Source organism: Poeciliopsis prolifica, unplaced genomic scaffold (assembly GCF_027474105.1).
Source record: "Poeciliopsis prolifica strain line A6 unplaced genomic scaffold, Auburn_PproV2 SCAFFOLD023, whole genome shotgun sequence".
Lineage (NCBI taxonomy): Eukaryota > Metazoa > Chordata > Actinopteri > Cyprinodontiformes > Poeciliidae > Poeciliopsis > Poeciliopsis prolifica.
This window is the reverse complement of record NW_026562398.1, coordinates 6,568,178-6,588,707: the sequence shown is the minus strand read 5'-3', so window position 1 is coordinate 6,588,707 and position 20,530 is coordinate 6,568,178. Positions and strand designations below refer to the sequence as shown.

At 40.2% G+C, this 20,530-nt stretch overlaps 1 protein-coding gene across 2 annotated transcripts; it reads left to right on the top strand.

Moving 5' to 3' along the window:
• Positions 1-120: 120 nt before the first annotated feature.
• Positions 121-20,275, top strand: zgc:162200 (uncharacterized protein LOC558638 homolog). 2 transcript variants are annotated; one of them, XM_055045907.1, is made up of 10 exons: positions 121-304; positions 1,669-1,995; positions 4,428-4,640; positions 4,749-4,901; positions 5,049-5,531; positions 8,003-8,875; positions 10,502-10,681; positions 12,804-12,955; positions 14,170-14,530; positions 16,462-20,275. In XM_055045907.1, the coding sequence occupies exons 2-10, from the start codon at positions 1,744-1,746 to the stop codon at positions 16,465-16,467; spliced, it is 2,673 nt and encodes an 890-aa protein (XP_054901882.1). In that variant the 5' UTR covers positions 121-304; positions 1,669-1,743; the 3' UTR covers positions 16,468-20,275. The 2 variants fall into 2 exon arrangements, with proteins under 2 accessions (XP_054901882.1, XP_054901883.1); XM_055045908.1 differs by lacking the exon at positions 14,170-14,530.
• Positions 20,276-20,530: the final 255 nt, after the last annotated feature.

Below are 20,530 nucleotides of genomic sequence, written 5' to 3'. Positions count from 1 at the left end.
TTACTTAACTTCAGACGCAAACACCCTGCAGCTCTGTGGTTCCATCTGCAGTACCCTGGTGGTACATAAGAGGGCGCCCCTGTGCCTTCACGTTTTCAGCGCGCGTTTGACACTCGACCCCTCCGCCAAACGAGGGAAGCAGGTGGGTTGGGAGGAAGGGGAGCGGCTGTTCGCTAAACCAAACCTGGAACCGCCGCTAACTAACGCGATCAGGAGACCGCTGTTGCTGAGCGCTCCTCTGGAAGGAGCAAAGCGGCGGTTTTGTGGCGGCAAGCGAGCTCTATCGGTGAAATAAAACAGCGAGGTGAGTACGTAGTTTGGCTACTAATGGCTGACTGCCCGGGCTAATTAGCTCCTCTGATAGAATTCAACTGGGAGAGAAAGAGAGATCTCTGTTTAGTTTGGTTCGTCCTCTGCTTTGAAAACGTATAAGATTTAGATGCTTGATCTCCAAACTCTGCCAGTAAGTCAACATTATGACTTTATTTGCTGAGTGCATCACATTAAGCTAAGCTACCGATGCTAACAGTCTGGTCAGTGTCCTGTTTCTCTGTACCGGTGTCGTGTTCGGTTCTGTATCCCTGTCAGGCGATCTCTTATCATTTATATAACAGGTCAGTATTGGAAAATAATCAATATACGATTGAATTTTTGTTTTTGATACTAAGAGAGATTGGTTCGTGGGCTGGTAGCATCAGATGCTTTCAGGATGACTAACTGACCACATCATCTGGGCAACAACAGGGACAGCTGGTATGTCCATCTTCTGTCAAAGGGTGTCCACGACTCCCCACGTCACAGGAATATCAATCCACGTTGTTGTTTTTCCTTTCCTTTTCAGTTATACTTTATACTGTAGCTGGGATCTGTAATTCCATAGTTTGGCAGATGCAAGAGGATTGAGCTCAGCCATATCACTGCAATAATGGAATCCAATCTGCTGATGATCACAGCAGTCACACATACTGAGCTCTAAATAATTTGAATGAACCACTCTGATGTGCTGTCTCTGAACGCAAACACTTTAGTTTCACATGAGAGCATAAGCAGAGTCAGCATTGAAACATGAGATGCACATGAAATGCTTGCAGTTTGGTAATTTCAGACTTTAGCCTCACCAAGCAGAGGTTCAAGTTAAAACGCTTTCTAACTCAACTATTAACAATTTTAATGTTTGGGATTCTGGTAAAGTTGAGGCACTATTATATGTAAGCTATACATAAAAACATAATGAAATGATTTGCAAATTGCACAACTTGCGACTTGCAAGTAGTAAAATGTATCTTATTTGGTACTAATTTTGAAGTTTAAAATGTTTACTCTGATTCTATAGTGGAGAAAACTCCTTGAAAGCCAATTGATGAACTGTAAAAGTGGTGCAATGAATGTTACCTTTTATGATGTGTACCACCAGATATGCAGGAATTTTTTATGGTCATTTATTTGGATTTAAATGACCAGACAATGCTTTTCCACTCACACTCTTTTTAAATCAGCCTTGTCTCAGGGCTGCACCATTCACATATGGTTTCTTCTTTGCATGACAGAGATTTAACCTACATTTCTGGATGGCTTGGCGGGTTGTTTACAGACAATTTGTGAAAGCCTGTCTAGCATTGTTGGCAACAGAACCATCCAAGGTGTCAATATTGTGCCTCTCGTTTGCAGGCCAGTGGTTATGAGGGTGGAGGAGTGAGGGTGTGGTAGCGATTCGTCAGAAGATAAGCGCGAGGCCGGGTAAAGATGTTGGAGACGGATGCCGACCCGGCGGGTGGAGAGGTCGAGGAAGATGTGGAAGCAGATATGGGCAGCAGAGACTTGAAGGCAGAGGTGATGCGGCTCACCCTGGAGCTCCAAGAGGCGACGGATGAAAAGCTGCAGGCCGCTCGGTACGGGCTGGTGGTGTTGGAAGAAAGCGCCGCTCTCAAGATGAAACACACGCAACTGGAGGAGGAACACGAGTCCCTAAAGCTGGAGCTGCAGCAGCTCAGAGAGGTAAAACAAATGTGTTCACCATCAATGTTTTAGATGATACAACCATCAACAAACTAACAAAAACATCCAAGGTGAATTTTTGCAATGATAACATAATCATTTGATCCAGCATGTGTGACAGATTTAAAGTGATGTGCTTCCATGACCTTTTAATCCCAGACTGAAAAGTCAATAATCCTCCGTTTATAAATATTGTTGTGTGATATAACTATACACCAATGGGATAGTTTAAGTCTACAATGTTTGCAGAAATGCAAATAACATAACGGTGCTATGTCACTGCTCCTACTGATGATTTGAATTTTCACAGCTGAGGAGCGGCTCGCAGCGTTTCTCAAAGCCGTTTAAAAATTCCTCTTCTTCCTCTTTATATTTGCACCTTTATGAGTCATAGATTTAAATTTGTATTAATTATGTTTCAGGAATTATTCCACTAAGATGAAAGCTTGGCTCCATTTATGGCCTAAAAGGAAATTAAACTTTATCATGTAATGTCTGAGGCATCATGAGGGTAGGATTATCAGGATGTCCATCTTTTGTTCAGACACACATTGTACAGCTTTATGGGTTTAATTAGATGCAAACAGTGAACTCTGTGTCTCCCTGCGAGCTCTGTCTTTCCCAGGAGGAATCCTGAACTCTAGTGGCATTCATGTTGATTGTTTTTCCGACTGGAAACTCAGAAAATCTTGCTTCGTAGTGCAAACAGACCATTAGTGTTTTGCTTTTCTAACAATGGTTTCCACTGGCTTTCGCTCTGTTTTTGACTTGGATTTGTTGACAAGTTGGCATGTTCCCATCACTATGAATAGTAATGGGTAACAAATACTTAATTTTGGGGGCAAAAACAAAGTTTCATTAAATCAGCCTGGCTGAAAATGCAATATTACTTCATTTGCAAAAGAAAATACTCCATGCTTGTTAAAAAAATGTCCACTATCCATCGTACATAGCACACTGCGGGTGCGGCAAACAGAATCCCAGACAACTGGGAACGGGAGTTAAGTTTCATCTGGACTTCAGTACCATTTGTTTGAAAGGCCCAATCCCAATTATTAGGTCAGCCATTCCTAATGCATTTTATTAATGTATGTATTTTAGACCCTTGAGTTCAGAAATGACCTGGAACACTAGCATACTAGCATGTGAGGGAGATCAACATACTGTAAACTTTATGAAGAGAGAACCTAGTCATGATGATATATATTACAAATTAATGTAATTAAAATGAAGAAATGTAACAGTCAAACTTTTTCTTAAAGGCATTCAAGACTCTTTGTCATAGGGCTGAAAATTAATTGTGATGAACTAGTATTTGAAAAATAATCGTCAACTGATATAGTAATCAATTAATTGATAACTGGAGTATTTGCTCCATTTATCATTTGCTAAATAAACATTATACCCAGAGTAGTAAATAAGCCAAAACTGCAAAAAATTCAGGGTTTGCCCCAGAAAACTTGCTAAGCCTGGTGGTTGGGTGCTAGGGCAGCCAGTCGGGATTTTGAGTTAAATATGTTTAAAGTTAACAAAAAAAATTGAAAATATCACTCGATAATTATGTTATTGGAAGATTAATTCCTAAACACCGACTGTAAAGTCTTTAAGAATGCAAACATTTGAAAAAAGAGCTAAATAAATAAGCAATACTTAGCTTGGTGGGGGCACAAGTAAAGCCTGGTGGCCTGCCAGGCTTATAATGCTTAGGTGGAAACCCTGAAATCTATATTTTAAATTGAAGATAAACCTAAAAGATATACCTAAAAGTTCTCAAATGTCAGACTTTGCTTCACCTGCTTCAAATTCCGCATAAGTTGAAATCTCCTATTAACTACCTTTTGCTATCCTTTTATTAATTAGTTGATCCAAAAAGTAATCAACAGATTATTGAAATAACAATTGTCAGAAGAAGCCTTACAATGTATTTTTATGCGATTAATCGTCAGGATAATCATTAGTTGAAGCCTTTCTTGTTAATAAATGTTGCAGAGAAAGGTATTTTTCAAACTCAGTGTTAGGACAAGCTCTTTCTTAAGGGTCACAAGCTTACAGAATTTTAAATCTTTCATAATCGGCTTAAACAGAATTTCTTGGATACTCAAGATTTAAGGAAAGCAGTGTGAGCTAGTGCCTCCAATTAGCATTATTATGCAACAACAAAGCACTTTCCAGTGAAACACTTTTCACTGGCACCATCAGTGATCTGCTTCCTGATTACAGGCTATAAGCCAATCATTAGGCCTTCACTGTGTTTCTGCAGCACCATAGTTAGGAACCGGATGATTAAAGTCTGTGTTTATTCCTATCTATGAATCTAGGATAACTTTGAGTTGTCCTTGATTCATCCATCAAATCAGTGACTTTTTCACATAGATGCTTGTGAGATACTTCACGTTTTCCCTCCATTTTTCACTTCTTTTGTTTGTGTGAAGGCTTTTGCAGATTCTGTGAGCAGCCAGAAGCGTGCAGCTGCTGATGGAGAGTGTCGGGAAGAGAGCCTGCTGCAGGAGACGGCCTCCAAAGAGGCTGCCATGGCAACCCGGATGGAGGAAGTTCAGGCTGAGCTCAAACAGACGCGTCTTGCTCTGGGCAACGCCCACGCAGAGCTCGACAGGCTGGGGGGGCTCTCCACCCAGCTTAAGAAGGTACGATGTGTATCCACCAATCAATCCTGTCGGGGCCTCGTGTATTCTGTCCATTATTCAATATATCAACTTTCCAGTCTGAATTGCAAGTTTTGCTACGTCCTGTAGGAATGTGAATGTCTGGAAGCAGAGAAGAACCATTTGAGGGATGAAATGAAGGAATATAAAGTACGTGAGCTGCGTCAGCTACAGGACAACGGCGAGCTGGAAGAAGAAAATATCTCCTTACAGAAACAAGTGTCTGTGCTAAAGGAAAACCAGGTCAGATGTCTTTTTCTTTTACTGCTGCCTGTTGAGTTTGTGTTAATTGTGTGTATATAACAGGGTTTTATTTTAACAATATTATAGATGTGAAGTTTGTCAAAATTTGTTTTAGTCTTTGAATTAACTGAATTAATCTGCGTTTAGGTGGAGTTTGAATCAATAAAGCTTGAGCTATCCCAGAAGAACGAAGAGCAAGATGAGCTGCGAGCGCAGCTGGAAGAAGCCGCGAGGCTGAGGGAGATCGCGGAGCGGCAGCTGGACGAGGCCCTGGAAGCGCTGAAGGAGGAGCGGGAGCAGAAGAACAGTCTGCGGCGGGAGCTCTCCGCCCTGACCCTCAACCCGTTCGACTCTGTGGGGAACCTGGAGCTCCATTTGGACCGGCTGGACGACAGCCAGGAGGAGGGCCATGGAGGGGAGGGCGACGCTCATGAAGAAAACCAGGACAGCAGTCACACCAACGGATCTGCGTCTGCGCCCAGCTCCAAAAGCAACGGCCTCGTCCATCGCTACTCCACGCCGCGCAACAGCGACGTTTTCCTGCGTGCTCCAGCCTCAGGCCTGGTGTCTGACCTGCTGAGTGAGCTGCACTTTTCAGACAGTCAGAAACTAAAGCAGCAGCTGCTACAGGTATGCAACAGAGCCTATTACTACTCGTAGAAATATTACTTTGATATTGAAAAAAACTTTTACATTGAGTTTTAGAGGTGGAGTATTGTGTAGAATCCACTTTTTTTAGATTTATGCCACTTCCTCATCAAAAAAGTTAATTTATGTTTGACGAATCCTTAAATCTAAGCCTGGTAGTTGGGCAGTCATTCATCCAGCGGCCCATCGTGTTTTTGAGTTACAAAATGTTCAACGTTGACTCAAAATTTAAAAATATCACTTGATAATTATGTTTTATTAAAAGACTGGAAGATAAACACCATCTATAAAGTCTTTAAAAAAATACATTTTAAAAAGACAAATAAACAATGCTTAGCCTATTGGGGGCATAAGTAAAGCCTGGGGGCCCGCCAGGCTTATGATACGCTGGGGGAAACACTGGGTGTCTGAATGCTTTCTTTTACAAAGTTATTTCCACTTCTCGGATCTTCTACCCCACAGAAAACCTCCCGCCACACCTTCCCCTCTCAGCTCCTGCAGACTAGCGTCAGCATTAGTTAGTAAACACCTGGTGAAACTAGAGGTGGGCGTTTTTTTTTGTATCGTTTATCTTGCTTCATGCTAAATTTCATATTATAATAATTTACACTTATTTATATAATTTCCAATTAATGATGCTGAAAAAAAAAACCTGTCCGTATTGTTAACCTCTTTATGTCCCTGGTGTCCTAAATAAGCATATTTAGGACATGGGAATGTTTTTCAAGAGCAGCACTCGTGTTTGTGGGGCTGTAATTGCTGTGACACACAGTTAAAGCCATAGTTACCTAAAAAAATAACTATGTCACTGAGCTCCTAAGAACAGTTGTAAACCGCATTAAGGAGGAATATTTTTGTGGTGATGTGCTTAAGGCAGAGTGTCGGAAAGAGCAGGAGCTTCTTAAAGAAGCCCAATTTTAACGCATCAAATGGCTTTAAGTCATGTTTGGTATATGCAAAATTTTCACATTAGCTTAAAATAATAGATACTTGATTGATCGATAAAATGGCATTATGCCTGGAAAATACAAAATACAACGCATTTAAATAAAAAATAATAAATTAGTATTTGGTCCATTAATGGCTGATTTATGTTTCTATTGATGGTTTTCTTTTTATCTTATGGTGTGTTTTATAGTTTAAAATATTTGAGTGACAAATAAAATAAATCTATAAAGGGATTACATATTTTTCTCACTGAGCATATTACTTTTGAATAAAAACACACCCGTTCATTCATTTTAAATGAGTATGTGTGTTTTAATATTAGCCTGCTCTTGTCATCTTGTCTCTACCAAAACAAATCACTACATAAATCTGTAGATGAAACTCCTCTTTGTGTGTTCAGATTCCGTTAAATACTAACATTCATAATTGTCCCAAGTGAGGAAGTTTCAGCACCATTTAGTCTGTGTGACGCAGCTGTTAGCTGGCACTTCCTGTCGGAAACCACATCCGCTCTGTGTTGTTGCAGGATTAGCACTGTTTCGTAACAACTGCTTCACTGAGAAATTTTAGTCCATTCCTATTTATTGTCAGTTCAGCTTCCTTCTAAGAGAATGTGTCTCGAATAATTGAGAACATATCGAGTTGTCCCTTCTCTTTGTTTGGAGGAAATGCATTATGTATGATGCACTTAAGTTGGGGGGTTGGGTTTAAAAGCTCCTGTCTAGCAGATGTTTGGGCTCTGGATCTGCATGTGGTTACATTAAAAATGCATGAAGAGGGAGGGGGAGGTCTGAGAAATCATCCTTTCGTTTTCTTAAAATAAATAAAGTCAATTCGAATTGTTTAAAAGAAAACTATGAGTGGCTAGAGTGTTTTTTTCTAGTGATGACATTCGCTTAGAGCTCATTTTAGTGTTGTAGTTTAGCCGCCAGCCAGCAGAGGGCGCCGCTGGTTATCCGAGAGTGATGCAGAAACAAAGATGGCGGATTCAGAGCATAGCGGGAAATGGAAACGGCCCAAACTGAGTCCGGTGTGGGATATAACATGCACTTTATGCGTATCTGTTTAGAAATATAAATAAATATATTGGCCCACCTTTCAAATATCACCACCAGCCATCACTGGTACGACTATATAAATATCTCAGTTAATGTTTGTTCTTTTCATCGTTTAATTTTCTATTCAGCAGCCAGGGAGGTTTCCGTTTCATTTCAATTTTAAAATATGTCTAAGTTTAGTAAGAGCCACAATTTTCAGTTTATTCAATCAGTATTTAAAAGAGGTGACACAAAATAATGGTAATATATACATATATATATTTATTTTTTTTTTTTATTTAGTATAACATGAACATTTTAGCCCTTTGATATGGAAAGACATTGGCTTCTATTAATCGTTAGTTGATCAATGAGATAAATCAACCTTAAACTAACTCATTGATCGATTACCTGCTTTCCTAATTTACATTTTTTAAATGTTTTTTGTGTATTTGTGTGTATTTTCAGGCAGAAAGGGAGAAATCCAGCCTGGGTAGCAAAGTGGAGGAACTGCAGATGCAGTTGATGATGTCCAAACAGGCTCTAAGTCAGCAGGAAGACAAGGTTGGCGCTCTCACTCAGCAGCTGGAAGCTGCGCAAAGTAGTCCGCGTCCAAACCCGGAGGCAGAGGAGAGGCAGAAGGTGGAAACCGGAGAGGACGGCAGTGAGGGGTTCGACTACGAGGTGGACACTAAGAGCAAAGAGGTGCTGGAAGCACGAATGCGCGCAGCCAGCGAACAGCTCCTGAAGCTGCGAGACGAACTCTCCCAGGCGGGTGCGCGGTACAACACCCTCGAGCAGAGATACAAGCAGGAGAAGGAGCGCTGGAGGGGCGAGGCCCAGGAGCTGGCCGACAAGATCCGGCAGTGCATCAAGTCCAGCAAGCAGGATCAAGAGCGCATCGGCGAGCTGGAGAAGGAGATCGGAGCCACCCGGAAAGTGGCGACCGATTCTGAAGGGCATCTGAGCGTCGCTCAGGAGGAGCTGTTGGCTTTCTCCGAGGAGCTGTCCAACCTCTACCACCACATCTGTGTGTGCAACAACATCACGCCCAAACGGGTCACCCTGGACTACTACCGGGACAGCGCTAGGGGTGGTGGCGGAGGAGGAATGCGGAGGTCACACTACGTCTTCGCCCAACACAACGCTCAGAAGAAGCCTCGGGCAAACGACATGTTCATCTCCAAAGCTGCGGCGCTGCAGTTCATGGGCGAGGTGGACAGCGCAGGATCCAGTGCAGACTCGCTGACCTGTCCCGGATCCCCCACTCTGGATTTCAGGGACCCGTCCAATGTATCCAACCTGGTTGCTGTCATCCGCTGCCAGATCAAGCACCTCAGGGTAAGAGGGCGGTGTTCGAGACACGAACGTTTATTTGTACAACACATTTCAGCAACAAGGCAGTTCAAAGTCATAAAAACATCAGTCATCAATTATGAAACAGCTAATACACATATTGAAATCAAGCAGATGTACATAAAATATATTGATCAGTGTTCTAGTTATTACAAATCAAAGCCAGCTCTAAACTGTTGGCTGTTTAGCCTTGATTAAGAGGAACTCAGTGTTTCAGCTGTTTGCAGATTTCTTGATTTGTGGTGCATAGAAGCTGAATGCTGCTTCTCCATGTTTGGTTCTGGTTTTGGGAACTCAGAGCAGTACCAGAAGGCATGAGAGGTCTGGAAGGGTGATACAACAGCAGATCTTTAATGTGTTGTGTTGCTGAGCCATTCAGTGATTTATAAACTAACTGCAGCATTTAAAAGTAAATTCTCTTAGATACAGTTTTTCTAGATCTCACTGAGACATTAGTCCTCCAATCCTGGAAATGTTCTTCAGGTGATAGAAGGCTGACTTTGTACCCATCTCTATGTGGCTCTAAATGTTCAGAACAAATCTCTAGTTAATTAGTATAATAATTAACTAGAGATTAATTGACTCTAGATTGACTCTAGATTGTTCCTCTTTAGGTCCACAGATAATACTTCAGTTTTTCTGGTTATCTGGTGAAAGTTATGTCCCATCCACACATTGATTTGTTCTTTTTGGTGCTTGTATGAGTTGAGAGTCACCTGGTGACATTGTAATGTAGCATGTAGATGGTAAATATGAGGGGTCCCAGGATTGAACCTGGTTGGCAGAGCCAGCTCACCTCTTACAAACAGGCGTAAATAATTTCCAAATCTTATTTTCTGACTGCGACTAAAAGCCAGGCTTTTTCCTCTGTACAGTTTTCCTTGAACCTGACATTGTGTTCAGACAGCAAATGTTCTTGAGCGCCTCTCAAATCCAGCGCCGGTTCAGGGCTGTGCTGACACGTGCCTGTGTGTGTTTGTTTGAATGAATCGGATTACCAGGGGTCAAAGTTGAGTTGTGGCCTCAGGAAAACACATTTGTTTGAGCAAACATTATCTTAAACACTGGAAAGCTTATCTTAGTTCTTTCTCTGAAGTGAAAACATTTTCCATGCAAAAATTAATTCTACAACGGAGGGTGGGGATTTATCTCGTCATTTATCGTGAAAAATTCAAATTAATGTTCAAACTGTCCATATTGTCAGGATTTAGTTTTACCATTTTCTCCACAGTTTTTCAATAAAATTGAAAATATTATGAAATATGATGTGACTGGTGACTTAAAGAAGAGTATTGCAAATGGAAATGTTTCTAAAGAGTAACATTTGTGTTAAGGACAATCACAGATATTCTGTTACCTAATTAATACATAATGAATAGTTTTTATTGTCACATTTATCTTTATCACAATAACAGTACAAAATATCAAGATAAAACATAGTCCAAATCGCCCACCTCTATTCTAGAAATTTGAATAGAATGTTGCTGAATATATTGTAAATAATATAGTGATTTGTTATTTTAAACTGCTGCAGAAGTGTAATAAATTTAGCAAAGCAGAAAGAAATCCATTAAATCACTTTTCTCTGTCCCTGTGTGCATGTCCACCCAGGTGGCTGTGGACCTCTGCCGTCAGAGAGGAGCGATGCCGTACTCTGGGCTCAGCAGCAGCGAGGAGTCAGAGCGGGATACCGAAAGCCTTTTGGAGGAAGTCCTAAAACTCAAATCCCTTCTCAGCACGAAGAGAGAGCAGATCGCAACCCTGCGGACTGTCCTGAAGGCAAACAAGCAGGTAAACGAAGCTACTGCGCTTTTCCTCGTCTCTTAGGTTATTTGGTTATTCCCGCAGTATTATCTGTCAATTCAGGCTAAACTTTTATGCAGAAATGTGATGAACATGTTATGTATGACCCATAGACCAGTGTTTCTCCAACTTTTTTCAGGCTGAGGACCACTTTACCCCATTTAACAAACACTCATGGACCACCTAACCTGAAAGTACCCGTACAATAACACAACATCTTAATATATACAACCTGAAATGAAAATTTTAGTCTGTTAATATTGTTCCGAATCTAAAGGGTGGTGCAATAAAACCATGAACAAGTTATTTTTAGTTATTTACAGATTCTGAAAGTATGGATTCTAAAAAGTTCAAGTGTTGTTTGCACTTAGTAGCATTTCAGGACTATTTGTAATTTAAAAGCATAAGAAAAGAAAAATAGACTTGAGTTGTGTTGGCAAAAACAAGCATTTTCTTTCAGCCAGTAGTTAGCCGAACATAAATAATGTTACTTTAGGTGTTAAGATGCAGTTAGTCAGTGTGGGGCGCAGCGCTCAATGCTATTTAACATAAAAGCATTCAAAAACAAAAGTTACACAACACATCCTGAGAAACTTTCCACCTTAATCTTCAGGCTTTCTTTTTAGTGACTCGGTCTTCAGTCATTTATCCATTATTATTTTTAAACGCAAGCCTTTGGTTAGCTAACTGTAGCGTCACACAGTTAGCTTAACGTCATGGTAAATTAGCAGTTGTTACGCGGAGCACAGTTTAAAAAAAGATTGCCATAGACGTATCATAATCTCTTCCAGGAAGCATAATAAGCCATATAACCCTACTTCACCATGCGGGATGCATTGAGTTGCTGCCATCTGATTGGCTAATATACATATCGCCATCATCAGGTGTACCTAATAAAGGGGCCAGTGAGTTTCCCTTTTCCTTAGCTCTTTGAATGCTGAATGATTTTTAGACTTTCCAGAGCTTAAGCCTGCTTTCTCCTCCACTCGTTTATCTCATCTGACCTACTTCTGTCGTTTCTCTCGGTTTCTCCAAACACTCTCCAGGTGACGTTTTTGTCTGGAATTGATATATTCCATGTTTATTTTCACGTCACACTGTTAAACTGATGACGCTGTTACTGGGACAGACTGGGCTCAGGACTCTGGTTCGTCTATAATAAAATATTCATAATACTGCATTAGATTTGGTTTGTCTTTACTATCAGTGCAGATTCCTGCTGATCTTAGCATCATCAAGGGCTTTACAGTCCTCATGCCCTGCTTCCTGTTATTCTGGTACCAACAGAACGTCTTAATGTTCTGTTTGAAGAAGCGACCCGCTGCTTTTCCTGATGTCAGTCAAACGGCATTCATTTATTTTTAGTGTGAACTCTGGTTCAGTTGTGTATCATATTTTTCACTCTTTTTTTTTTTTGTTTTACATCCGTTTGCTTCAGTTGGTAACTGTTTTTTCACAGAGCTTCTACCAAATAACTCAAATAAAAAGCTTTGTTAAAACTAGATATTTTTATACGGCCAATAAAAAGACGCAAACACATTTTTTTTTGTCACTGTGTAGTTAGAATGACCAAAATTACTTCTATTTGCTAAATGCCAGAAAACTTGGGATTGTTTCTTTTTTAAAAAAAATTTTTGTAACTTTGTATGGGGAGCATTTAATTTGAGCAAGAAGTTAATTTACCATCAGGCGATTTATTTTAATAATGAATATTATTATTCCTAATAAACTTATTGAGCCCTATAATTGAAATAAAAGTTGCTTATATTTATAGGTTAAATAAAGTTATTAAAACTGGGGATTTTTTTATTTATTTTTTTTGAATTGGTGTTTTGTTCTCGGATCAGTCTAGTATTTGGGGTGTGTGAGACACTTAAACACAACATTTTGTTATGTTTTAGTTACAGTTATGCTGTAGAGTACTATCACAAAATATCAACATTAATAAATAATACATATGTTGAATTGAGATTGTTTAGTTCATTTGTTTGTAACTCTAAAGTTGGTGCTGGAAAAGTTTGAAAACCTTCATTTGCTTGAATTTTACGCTGTGAAAGGTTCACAAACCTTGTTTAAATGTTCGAGGTTGTTTATGTTTGTGTCGTTGCAGACGGCTGAGTTGGCCTTGTCTAATCTGAAAACCAAGTATGAGACGGAGAAGAGCATGGTGTCGGAGACCATGATGAAACTGAGGAATGAGCTCAAAGCCCTGAAGGAGGACGCCGCCACCTTCTCGTCTCTCAGAGTCATGTTTGCCAGCAGGTAAGGTTTTTATTTTTTTATTACTCGTTATAAGACCTGAAAAAATATTGTTAAAAGTTTTTTCTAGCACTGAATGCTTTGTAAAAGCACTCGTTAGTGGTTAATGAGCTTACCATTCTTATTACACCCGTGCACTCTCCACGACTTCACGTGAAGATTATAAGCCACATGCTCTGCCTTGTGCGGGGAAAAGGACGGGCCTCATGAGTTATTTTGTCCGGTTCAGGCGGGTCAAGTTGGGGAGGAAGAGGGCCGAACATTTGCACGAAACGAGTAAAAGTCAGCAAAACCAAGATCACCAAACTCTCCCTCACTAAACTCCTCTGCTCGATTGGAAAGCAGTGATTATACCAATACAATATACTAGAAACATGCATGACTCCCAGATTTTTATTATTTAAATTTTTAAATTTTTGTAGCAGGTGTTAAAGAGCCCAGAGGTTCCTGGACGAGTTTCAGCTTGTCTGGTCTGTTTGCAGACATTTATGAGCTGCTACTTGATTATCCTTAAGATGGATTCCAGAACAGACAGTAATCAAGGACGGCTGAAGTCTGATCCAACAGATTACGGCTTTGGAAAAGGTTATGGTTCAAGCCTAGGTTAGTGGTGCCACCATGTGGAGGGATGCTAGAACTGCACATGGACGACTCATCCTTCGTTCACCTTCCTACTTCGTTTTGTTTTGTCTGTGGTTCTAAAACTCAACAAAATGCTGTTGAAGACGGCAATGTAGCATCATAGGTTTTATAATTGTGGCATCATCAATTTCAATCCTCATATTTAAAGAAAATTATGAATGTTCAGAAATTTTTTGAAGTGATCAAAACCTCTTTTTTTTTTGTAGGTGTCAAACAATCCAATTAGAATTTTTTTGCAGGATTGCATTCTTCTACAGGTCACAAAGCAAAGTCTCAGATTGCTTGACTCTCTGTGTTCATCTACAAAAGTTCATATTTTCCATCTACAGCATTTTCTATGTTGCTCCTTGAAGCTCAAATCGGATTTAGTCTGAATGCAGCATAAGTTGTTTGAGTTCTCCGACGTAATTAGCAACATTTCAGATTCTAAAAGTCGTCTTATTTGCGGTGCTAGTTGGTGTTGGTTGTAACACACTCACTCTTGTCTTTAACCTAACTGTTTTTGTGTGCCTTTTGATGAGCTCCTGCCTGCCTGTTTGTGCATGCTGCATGTTGACACTGTCCACGTCTTTCAGGTGCGATCAGTACGTCACCCAGCTGGACGAGATGCAGAGGCAGCTTGCCGCTGCTGAGGACGAGAAGAAGACTCTTAATTCCCTCCTGCGCATGGCCATCCAGCAGAAACTGGCCCTCACTCAGCGTCTGGAGGACCTGGAGGCCCCTCAGGCCCCCCGCAGCCTGAACAGCAGCCCCCGGCGCTCCCGGGCCAAAGAGCTAGCCGCCAAGTCGGGCCGGGCCTCCCGCAGCCCCCGCAGCAGCCCCGGCAGGCCCCAGCTGAGGAGCAGTCCGCGGGCCAGCCCCGTCCTCGGCAGCAGCGTCCCCGCCTCGGCCACCCACCACTTGCGAGCTCTAACCCGAAGTCTCCACACAAGCCCTGTAAGAACCTCCTCTTCTCTTTCTTCCGACAGCAGCTTTCACACAAGCAGCCGGTCCCACGGTGGCCGGGGTCTCCCAAGAGATGCCACCTTCATTAGAAGTCGTAGTATCAGTGATGTTTTTAATACGCAGGTGAGTCATAGACGTTCTCTGGCTCGTAAAGACTCCACCAGTTCTTTGAGCAGTGACTTGACAGTCAGTACAAGTGATAGACGAAAGGCTGCGTCAGGCCGGAGAGCTTCGGTCCCTGTGCGCCAGGACACTTTTGTCAAAACTCACATTGCTTCTTCCTCTTCCAGCAGACAGAAGTCTGCTTCCTCTTCACTTACTGATGATCTAACCTCCTCTAAAGCTTTGTGTGTGTTTCCTAACACAACTAAGGCATGGGGCGAGAGCCGGGAAAAGCCCGACCCAAAAACACACCCAGACGCCTCTGTGAGGAAGAAGCAGAACAGATCCAAATCCGTGCAAGGAGCAGCTGCTAGCAGCTACTCGTTGCCGCCAGAGTCGGCCCATTCACAGCCCAACTCCAGATACTCAGCGGCCCAAACAGTCGCGGCTCTGTCTGCTCACAACCCGCCTGGTAAACCCAGGATGAGCGGAGTCTGCAGAGAGTCTAGAGGCAGATCTTCCACCGCCATAAATAGAAGCACAGATGAATCACACAGTGCTGCCAACAGGAACTGTGGTAATAAAAGTCAGGCTGCATCTTCCAGGGCCCGGAGCTCTCATTCTAAATGCTCTCGCAAGAAAAAGTAGCAGCTTTATGATTAAAAAGTTTTATAAATATATGAGACGTTAAATAAGCTGCTTTGTATGTCTTCTGTTTTTTTTACCTTTATGTGTTTTGGCAAGAGATTTGTAGGTTTAATTGGTTTATTGCTGATTGTTGCATGGCTTGTGGTGACTTGTTAAAGTTTTCGCAGCACTTGAACTTTTCCATATTTTGTCAAATTACAACCACAAACCTCTATGTGTTTTATTGAGACTCTATTTGAGACAATTTCTTAACTAATTTCTACAAATTTAGGCTGTATGATTCAAAAGGCTGAAATTTTGTTCTTTATTTGCAAATCATCTGAGGGAACTACGGTTTTATTTTGCAGGGTGATTTGCAATATTAGTTTTGTTTCAGGTATCGCTATTTCCTTGCTACTCTTATGTAACGTTTTTACGTGACTTGCGGTGAACTGCAGATCTGATGTGTATGGATGGAGTTGCAAGAAGAAATTTATGGCTTTCATGACCTCCAAATATAAATCATATCGAGAATTAAAATTATTTCTCTCTATTGGCACCAACATGCTGCTTACAATCAACACAGATTCATAAAAATGAGCAGTAACAACTAAAATTTGTCGCTTTGAGCCATTTTCCATTTATAAACTCAGTTTTTAATGTTTAAGATTGTTCAGATTGTGTGATTCTCGAGAAACCTTGCAAATGATTCATTGCGTTGGCAAGAGAAACATTCAAAACTTTAAAAAACTAAGCATTGATTATTTTTTATCCATGGTATGTCACTTTTTAACATTTTTTTGTGCAAATGGCATTTTCTGTTTTACTTCCACTGACTTCTGTCTCCATCTTCTACTGGGTTGAACATGTTGTGTGCTGCCCCCTAGTGACTGGAGGCTTTATTGTTCAAGCATAAATTCAAATGCAAGACCATTTATTTAGGTTTCTATTTGTGGTGATCTATTTCTATATTTATGCTTCAGATTTACTTTTTTTTCCTCATAAAGTCTTTATAAAATACATTAAAGTGTGTGGTTGTAACCAAAACGTGGAAGCTGTTAGAATGATTTTGCGAGTAACTGCAGGATTTCTGCTTGTCATTATCATTCACTCTCATATTATCAGTTCTTTTCTTTCTGATTAAGTTGAACTTAATGTTTTTGTTTTGTCTCTGTCTCCCCCTGTTTCCGTAGCGCTGAAACACTCCCACCATCACTCCAAAACCCCTCTGCTCCATCAGGACCAGTCTTCATCTTGTGACTTCCCCTCCACCCGGCTAATTCCTCCATCCTCCCTGCTTGACCTCAGACATCCTGTCCATCCCAGATATGACGCTGCATTAATCCCTCTCCACCATGGAGTGAAAAAAATCTGAAAAGATTTAAAAAAAGACAGAATCTTCCATCCCAGCCTCTTGGTGTGGAGAAACCTGCATGCATCGTGGAGGAGGATGAAGAGTCTAACCTGCCGCTCATTTCTCTCTCTCTTCTCTCACTGACTGTGTCTGTTTTGTCTTTTTCAACACGGTGTATTGTGGTGAACCATCGACAGTATTTATTCCATAAACAGAATCCTTCTTGTACAGTATTTGCTATCCTCTGACTCAGAAACAAGGCTGTGATCTGTTCTCTGGAGGCATTAACGTCTTCGCACCCTCTTGCCTTTAACCTGGCAACCTTGTCCGGCCTGTTAGGCGTTCTTTAGCATCGAAAAGACTTTAGCTTTAGGGTTTCTCCCAGAAAACCTGCTAAGCCCGGTGGTTTGGCGCCAGGGCATTTATTCGTCCAGTGGCCCGTCGTATTTTTGAGTTAATAAGTGTTTAAAGTTGACAAGAAATGTGAAAATATCACTTTATAATTATGTGTTATTAGAAGATTAAAACCAAAACACCAACTACAAAGTCTTAAAAATGAAAAAAAAAAGAAAAAAAAGCAATGCTTAGCCTGGTGGGGGCACATGTAAAGCCTGGTGGCCTGCCAGGCTTAGAAAGCACTGGGGGAAACCCTGAGCTCGTCTAGAATGATCGTCTCTTAAAATGAGCGGCGGACATTTACCGACAGATCTCAGTGGAGCTCGCTGTTGTCGTCTAACTCCTACCTGTCTTGTTTTACCTTCTGTCTTTCCTTGCCTGTCAGCTACACCCTTTAACTAGAGGTCAGTAAACAAGGTTGTTTTTTTGTGGAAATAGATCAGCCATAACGTCACCGCCTCAGGTCAGAACCATAAATAATCAGTTTGAGAAGTCTTCAGTGGAGGTCTTACTTTACAAACTATGCAGACTGGTGCCTATTTCCTGCCTGACTTTTGGTTCAACACTGGCTGCGTTTCCATTACAAATGTGCGCAAATCTTGAATTTTACTTTGTAAAATTTATTTATTTTTTTTAAGATAGGGAGGTGAGCCGAGCTCACTCATCCTCCAGGGACCCATGGAAAACATAAAAAACCTCAAATAAATAAAGCAATGTTTAGCCTGGTGGGGGCACATGTAAAGCCTGGTGGCCCGCCAGGCTTATAAAGCCCTCAGAAGCACTAGTGACTTTACCAGGACGTCCTGGTGAATGCCTCGGTCGAAAAGACCCTGTGAAAGAGAAAGTACATTTAAGATTTGTTGAATTAACATCCTCACCTGGAATAAATAGAATTTTGTGTTTCCGTCACACACAAGAATAAGTTTGTTCATGCGATAAGTCATTATAAATTCTGCCGGTAGCGCTCACCATCTATCAGCCATCAGAGGAGACGTTGGCGCAACAGACCTCTGCTAGAGCGGCTCTGTGTGCGGCATTTTGGGAAAATTGTTGCAATTTTATCGAAGAGCTATGGAGTTAACATTTTCAAACGATAAAGCTTTTATGAACTGTGCGATGCTGTGGGAGATCTGGTGGAGTCAGCTGCACATTGTCCACAAAAACAAACTCTTATTTCTATTTCCTGTCATCGACTTTGTTGTTTCTGCCAGTAGTAACATCCGGTCGTCGATCACATGACCCGTGTGATGCAAATATAAGTCTTTCCATTGCAGTTTGGGAATTACACATGCAAAACCTATATTGAAAAATGTGAGTTTCTCCCAAATTGTCTTGTCTCTATTAAGCAAATTTATTTTTGTAATTTTGATTTGCGTATTTTTATGTTTGATGGAAACGCAGCTCCTGGCTGGCCGCAGCTTCGTTGAGAAAAAAAGCCATTTAACGTCCTAACCATCGAGCCGCTTTCGGGAGTTATCTTCTGTAAGAATCGCACTCAATATGAAGCAGCCCAGCAGAAGTTTATATATTTCAATTAATTAATTCAAAACATAAAACTTTGGCTTTTAAGTTTGTTGCTTCAAGCTAATGAAATCCTAACAGTTTCTCAGAAAATTGCATAAGTCAGTGAAATTTCTGCAACAATGCATGAAGGCGATCACTGTGTGAGAAATTGGCAGCTTTTCTATAATGTTAGATTGTTTCTCTGCTATTAGCACACCCACAGTTTTGAGCAGTGTGTACACAAGCATGATTGACACTCCTAAGACCCTTTTTTTATGCCTGAGTGGTTTAGTTCTGCAAATTGTGGTAAGACCACAAGGGGGAGTTTTCTTTTTCTTTTTTTCCATATATTTATTTATTTTCACAGATTATCTTTCATAATTTATCAGGATTTAGTGAAAGTTTCAACAACTATGTAAAAAAAAATAATTTTTCATGACTGAAGCTATAAATTAGGTTTTGGTTTTTTTCCTTCCGTCTAACTTTCAGCTAATGTGCTTAGCTCTGAACAGATGACGAATTTTGCAAAGACATTTTGTTTCAACAACTGATTGGTTCTTTTGTTCATTTTGCGTAATATTATAATTTTCTGAGAAACAATTTGGCTCTTCATTAGTTATGAGCCATAATTCTTAGTTACGTTTCATATTTTGAAATGATTTTCTGAAATAACTGAACTTTTTATTGATCATGGATTTTATTGGCATGCAGCTGTGTGTTTTGACAGGTTGAATTTAGATAAATTAACGTAACATTTTCTTGTTTCTCCACTTTATTGGCTTCCATTAACACTTCAGTCTTTCTGCTCCTTATTCTCTGCCACAGCTAATCAACAAACATCAACATTATGCATTTCAGATTAAATAGTTCTGTGCTCTAATGTAAATGTATAGTAATCACAGTAAAGCTGCTGCTTGAGTCTGTTGTTTTCTAACTACTATAGTGTCTCTTGCTGCTAGTGAAGTTTTTGCTTGTTGAACATAAGATTCCCCTGAAAACTTTAAATCTATTAATTCAATATGCAGATAGACTGCAGGTGGATCAATAAAAGTGCATGATTCTATGATAAAAGATTTTATTGTCGGGGCATTTCTGTGATCCAAGAGAGTCGCTTTATTCTGAAGGGTTCGTTGACATCATCTGGAAATCTATCCCAACTTATGATAGAAATAATCAGATATTTTGATTCTTAATGAGGAAATGTTTTAACAATTTACTGACCATTTGCTGCAATATCCTGCTTTTTCATTTCTGTGCCTTGGTTTTTTTTCTTCTCCACATTGTTCAAACACTGTAGCTTTTATTGGTGTAAAAATTTGTTTGAACTGCTTGAAGTTGATTGAAGCTTTGACAAAGGTGACATCTCCTTTTGGTAAAATATTTTCACTTTTTAGCTCCTTTGAGGATGAAGTAATCCTGATATGTTATCTGCTGTATTTATCATGGAAAATTGCTGCTGTATGAAAATAATAATGGAAAAACGTTTAATGTTCCGACTAAACAGTGAAAATGCTTTAACATAATGTCATGTTGCACTGAAGGTTGTAAATTGATCTATTTAACTCACCCTGTGGATAATTTATTGACCTTTGCTGTATAATATTTTAACTGTATTTATGTGGTTTGCATTTTCTGTAAATCGACATGATGTCATTCAAAACACTCCAAACAAGCTGTCTGATGGTCCTCAACTTTTTATGTGTATGCAAGTTGACCTTTGTTGACCTCCAGAAGAATAAAAAGCCAACACTGTACACCGTTTCAGTTTGTGATCATTATTTGCACAGAAATTAGTTCTTAAATGCTTTTATTTTAAAAAAAATAATAAAACTTCAAACAGTAAAAATGTCACTTAGTGGGGCAAACAATAATTGTATTTACACACCATAAATAAACATGCAGTAATTTTTTCCCTCCTTGTCTGAAGTTAAGTCAGATCTAAAACTTTTCTGGTTTCGTATTAGAATTACCAAAATTATTCTATTTGTTTAAAGCTGAAAAACTTGCTG

What these genes read in the sequence shown, in the direction of transcription:
- zgc:162200 (XM_055045907.1), top strand. Translation starts at nt 1,744, where the DNA reads ATGTTGGAGACGGATGCCGACCCGGCGGGTGGAGAGGTCGAGGAAGAT. An exon ending in TAAAGCAGCAGCTGCTACAG is followed by an intron (nt 5,532 to 8,002) that starts GTATGCAACAGA and finishes GTGTATTTTCAG; the next exon opens with GCAGAAAGGGAGAAATCCAG. An exon ending in GCCAGATCAAGCACCTCAGG is followed by an intron (nt 8,876 to 10,501) that starts GTAAGAGGGCGG and finishes ATGTCCACCCAG; the next exon opens with GTGGCTGTGGACCTCTGCCG.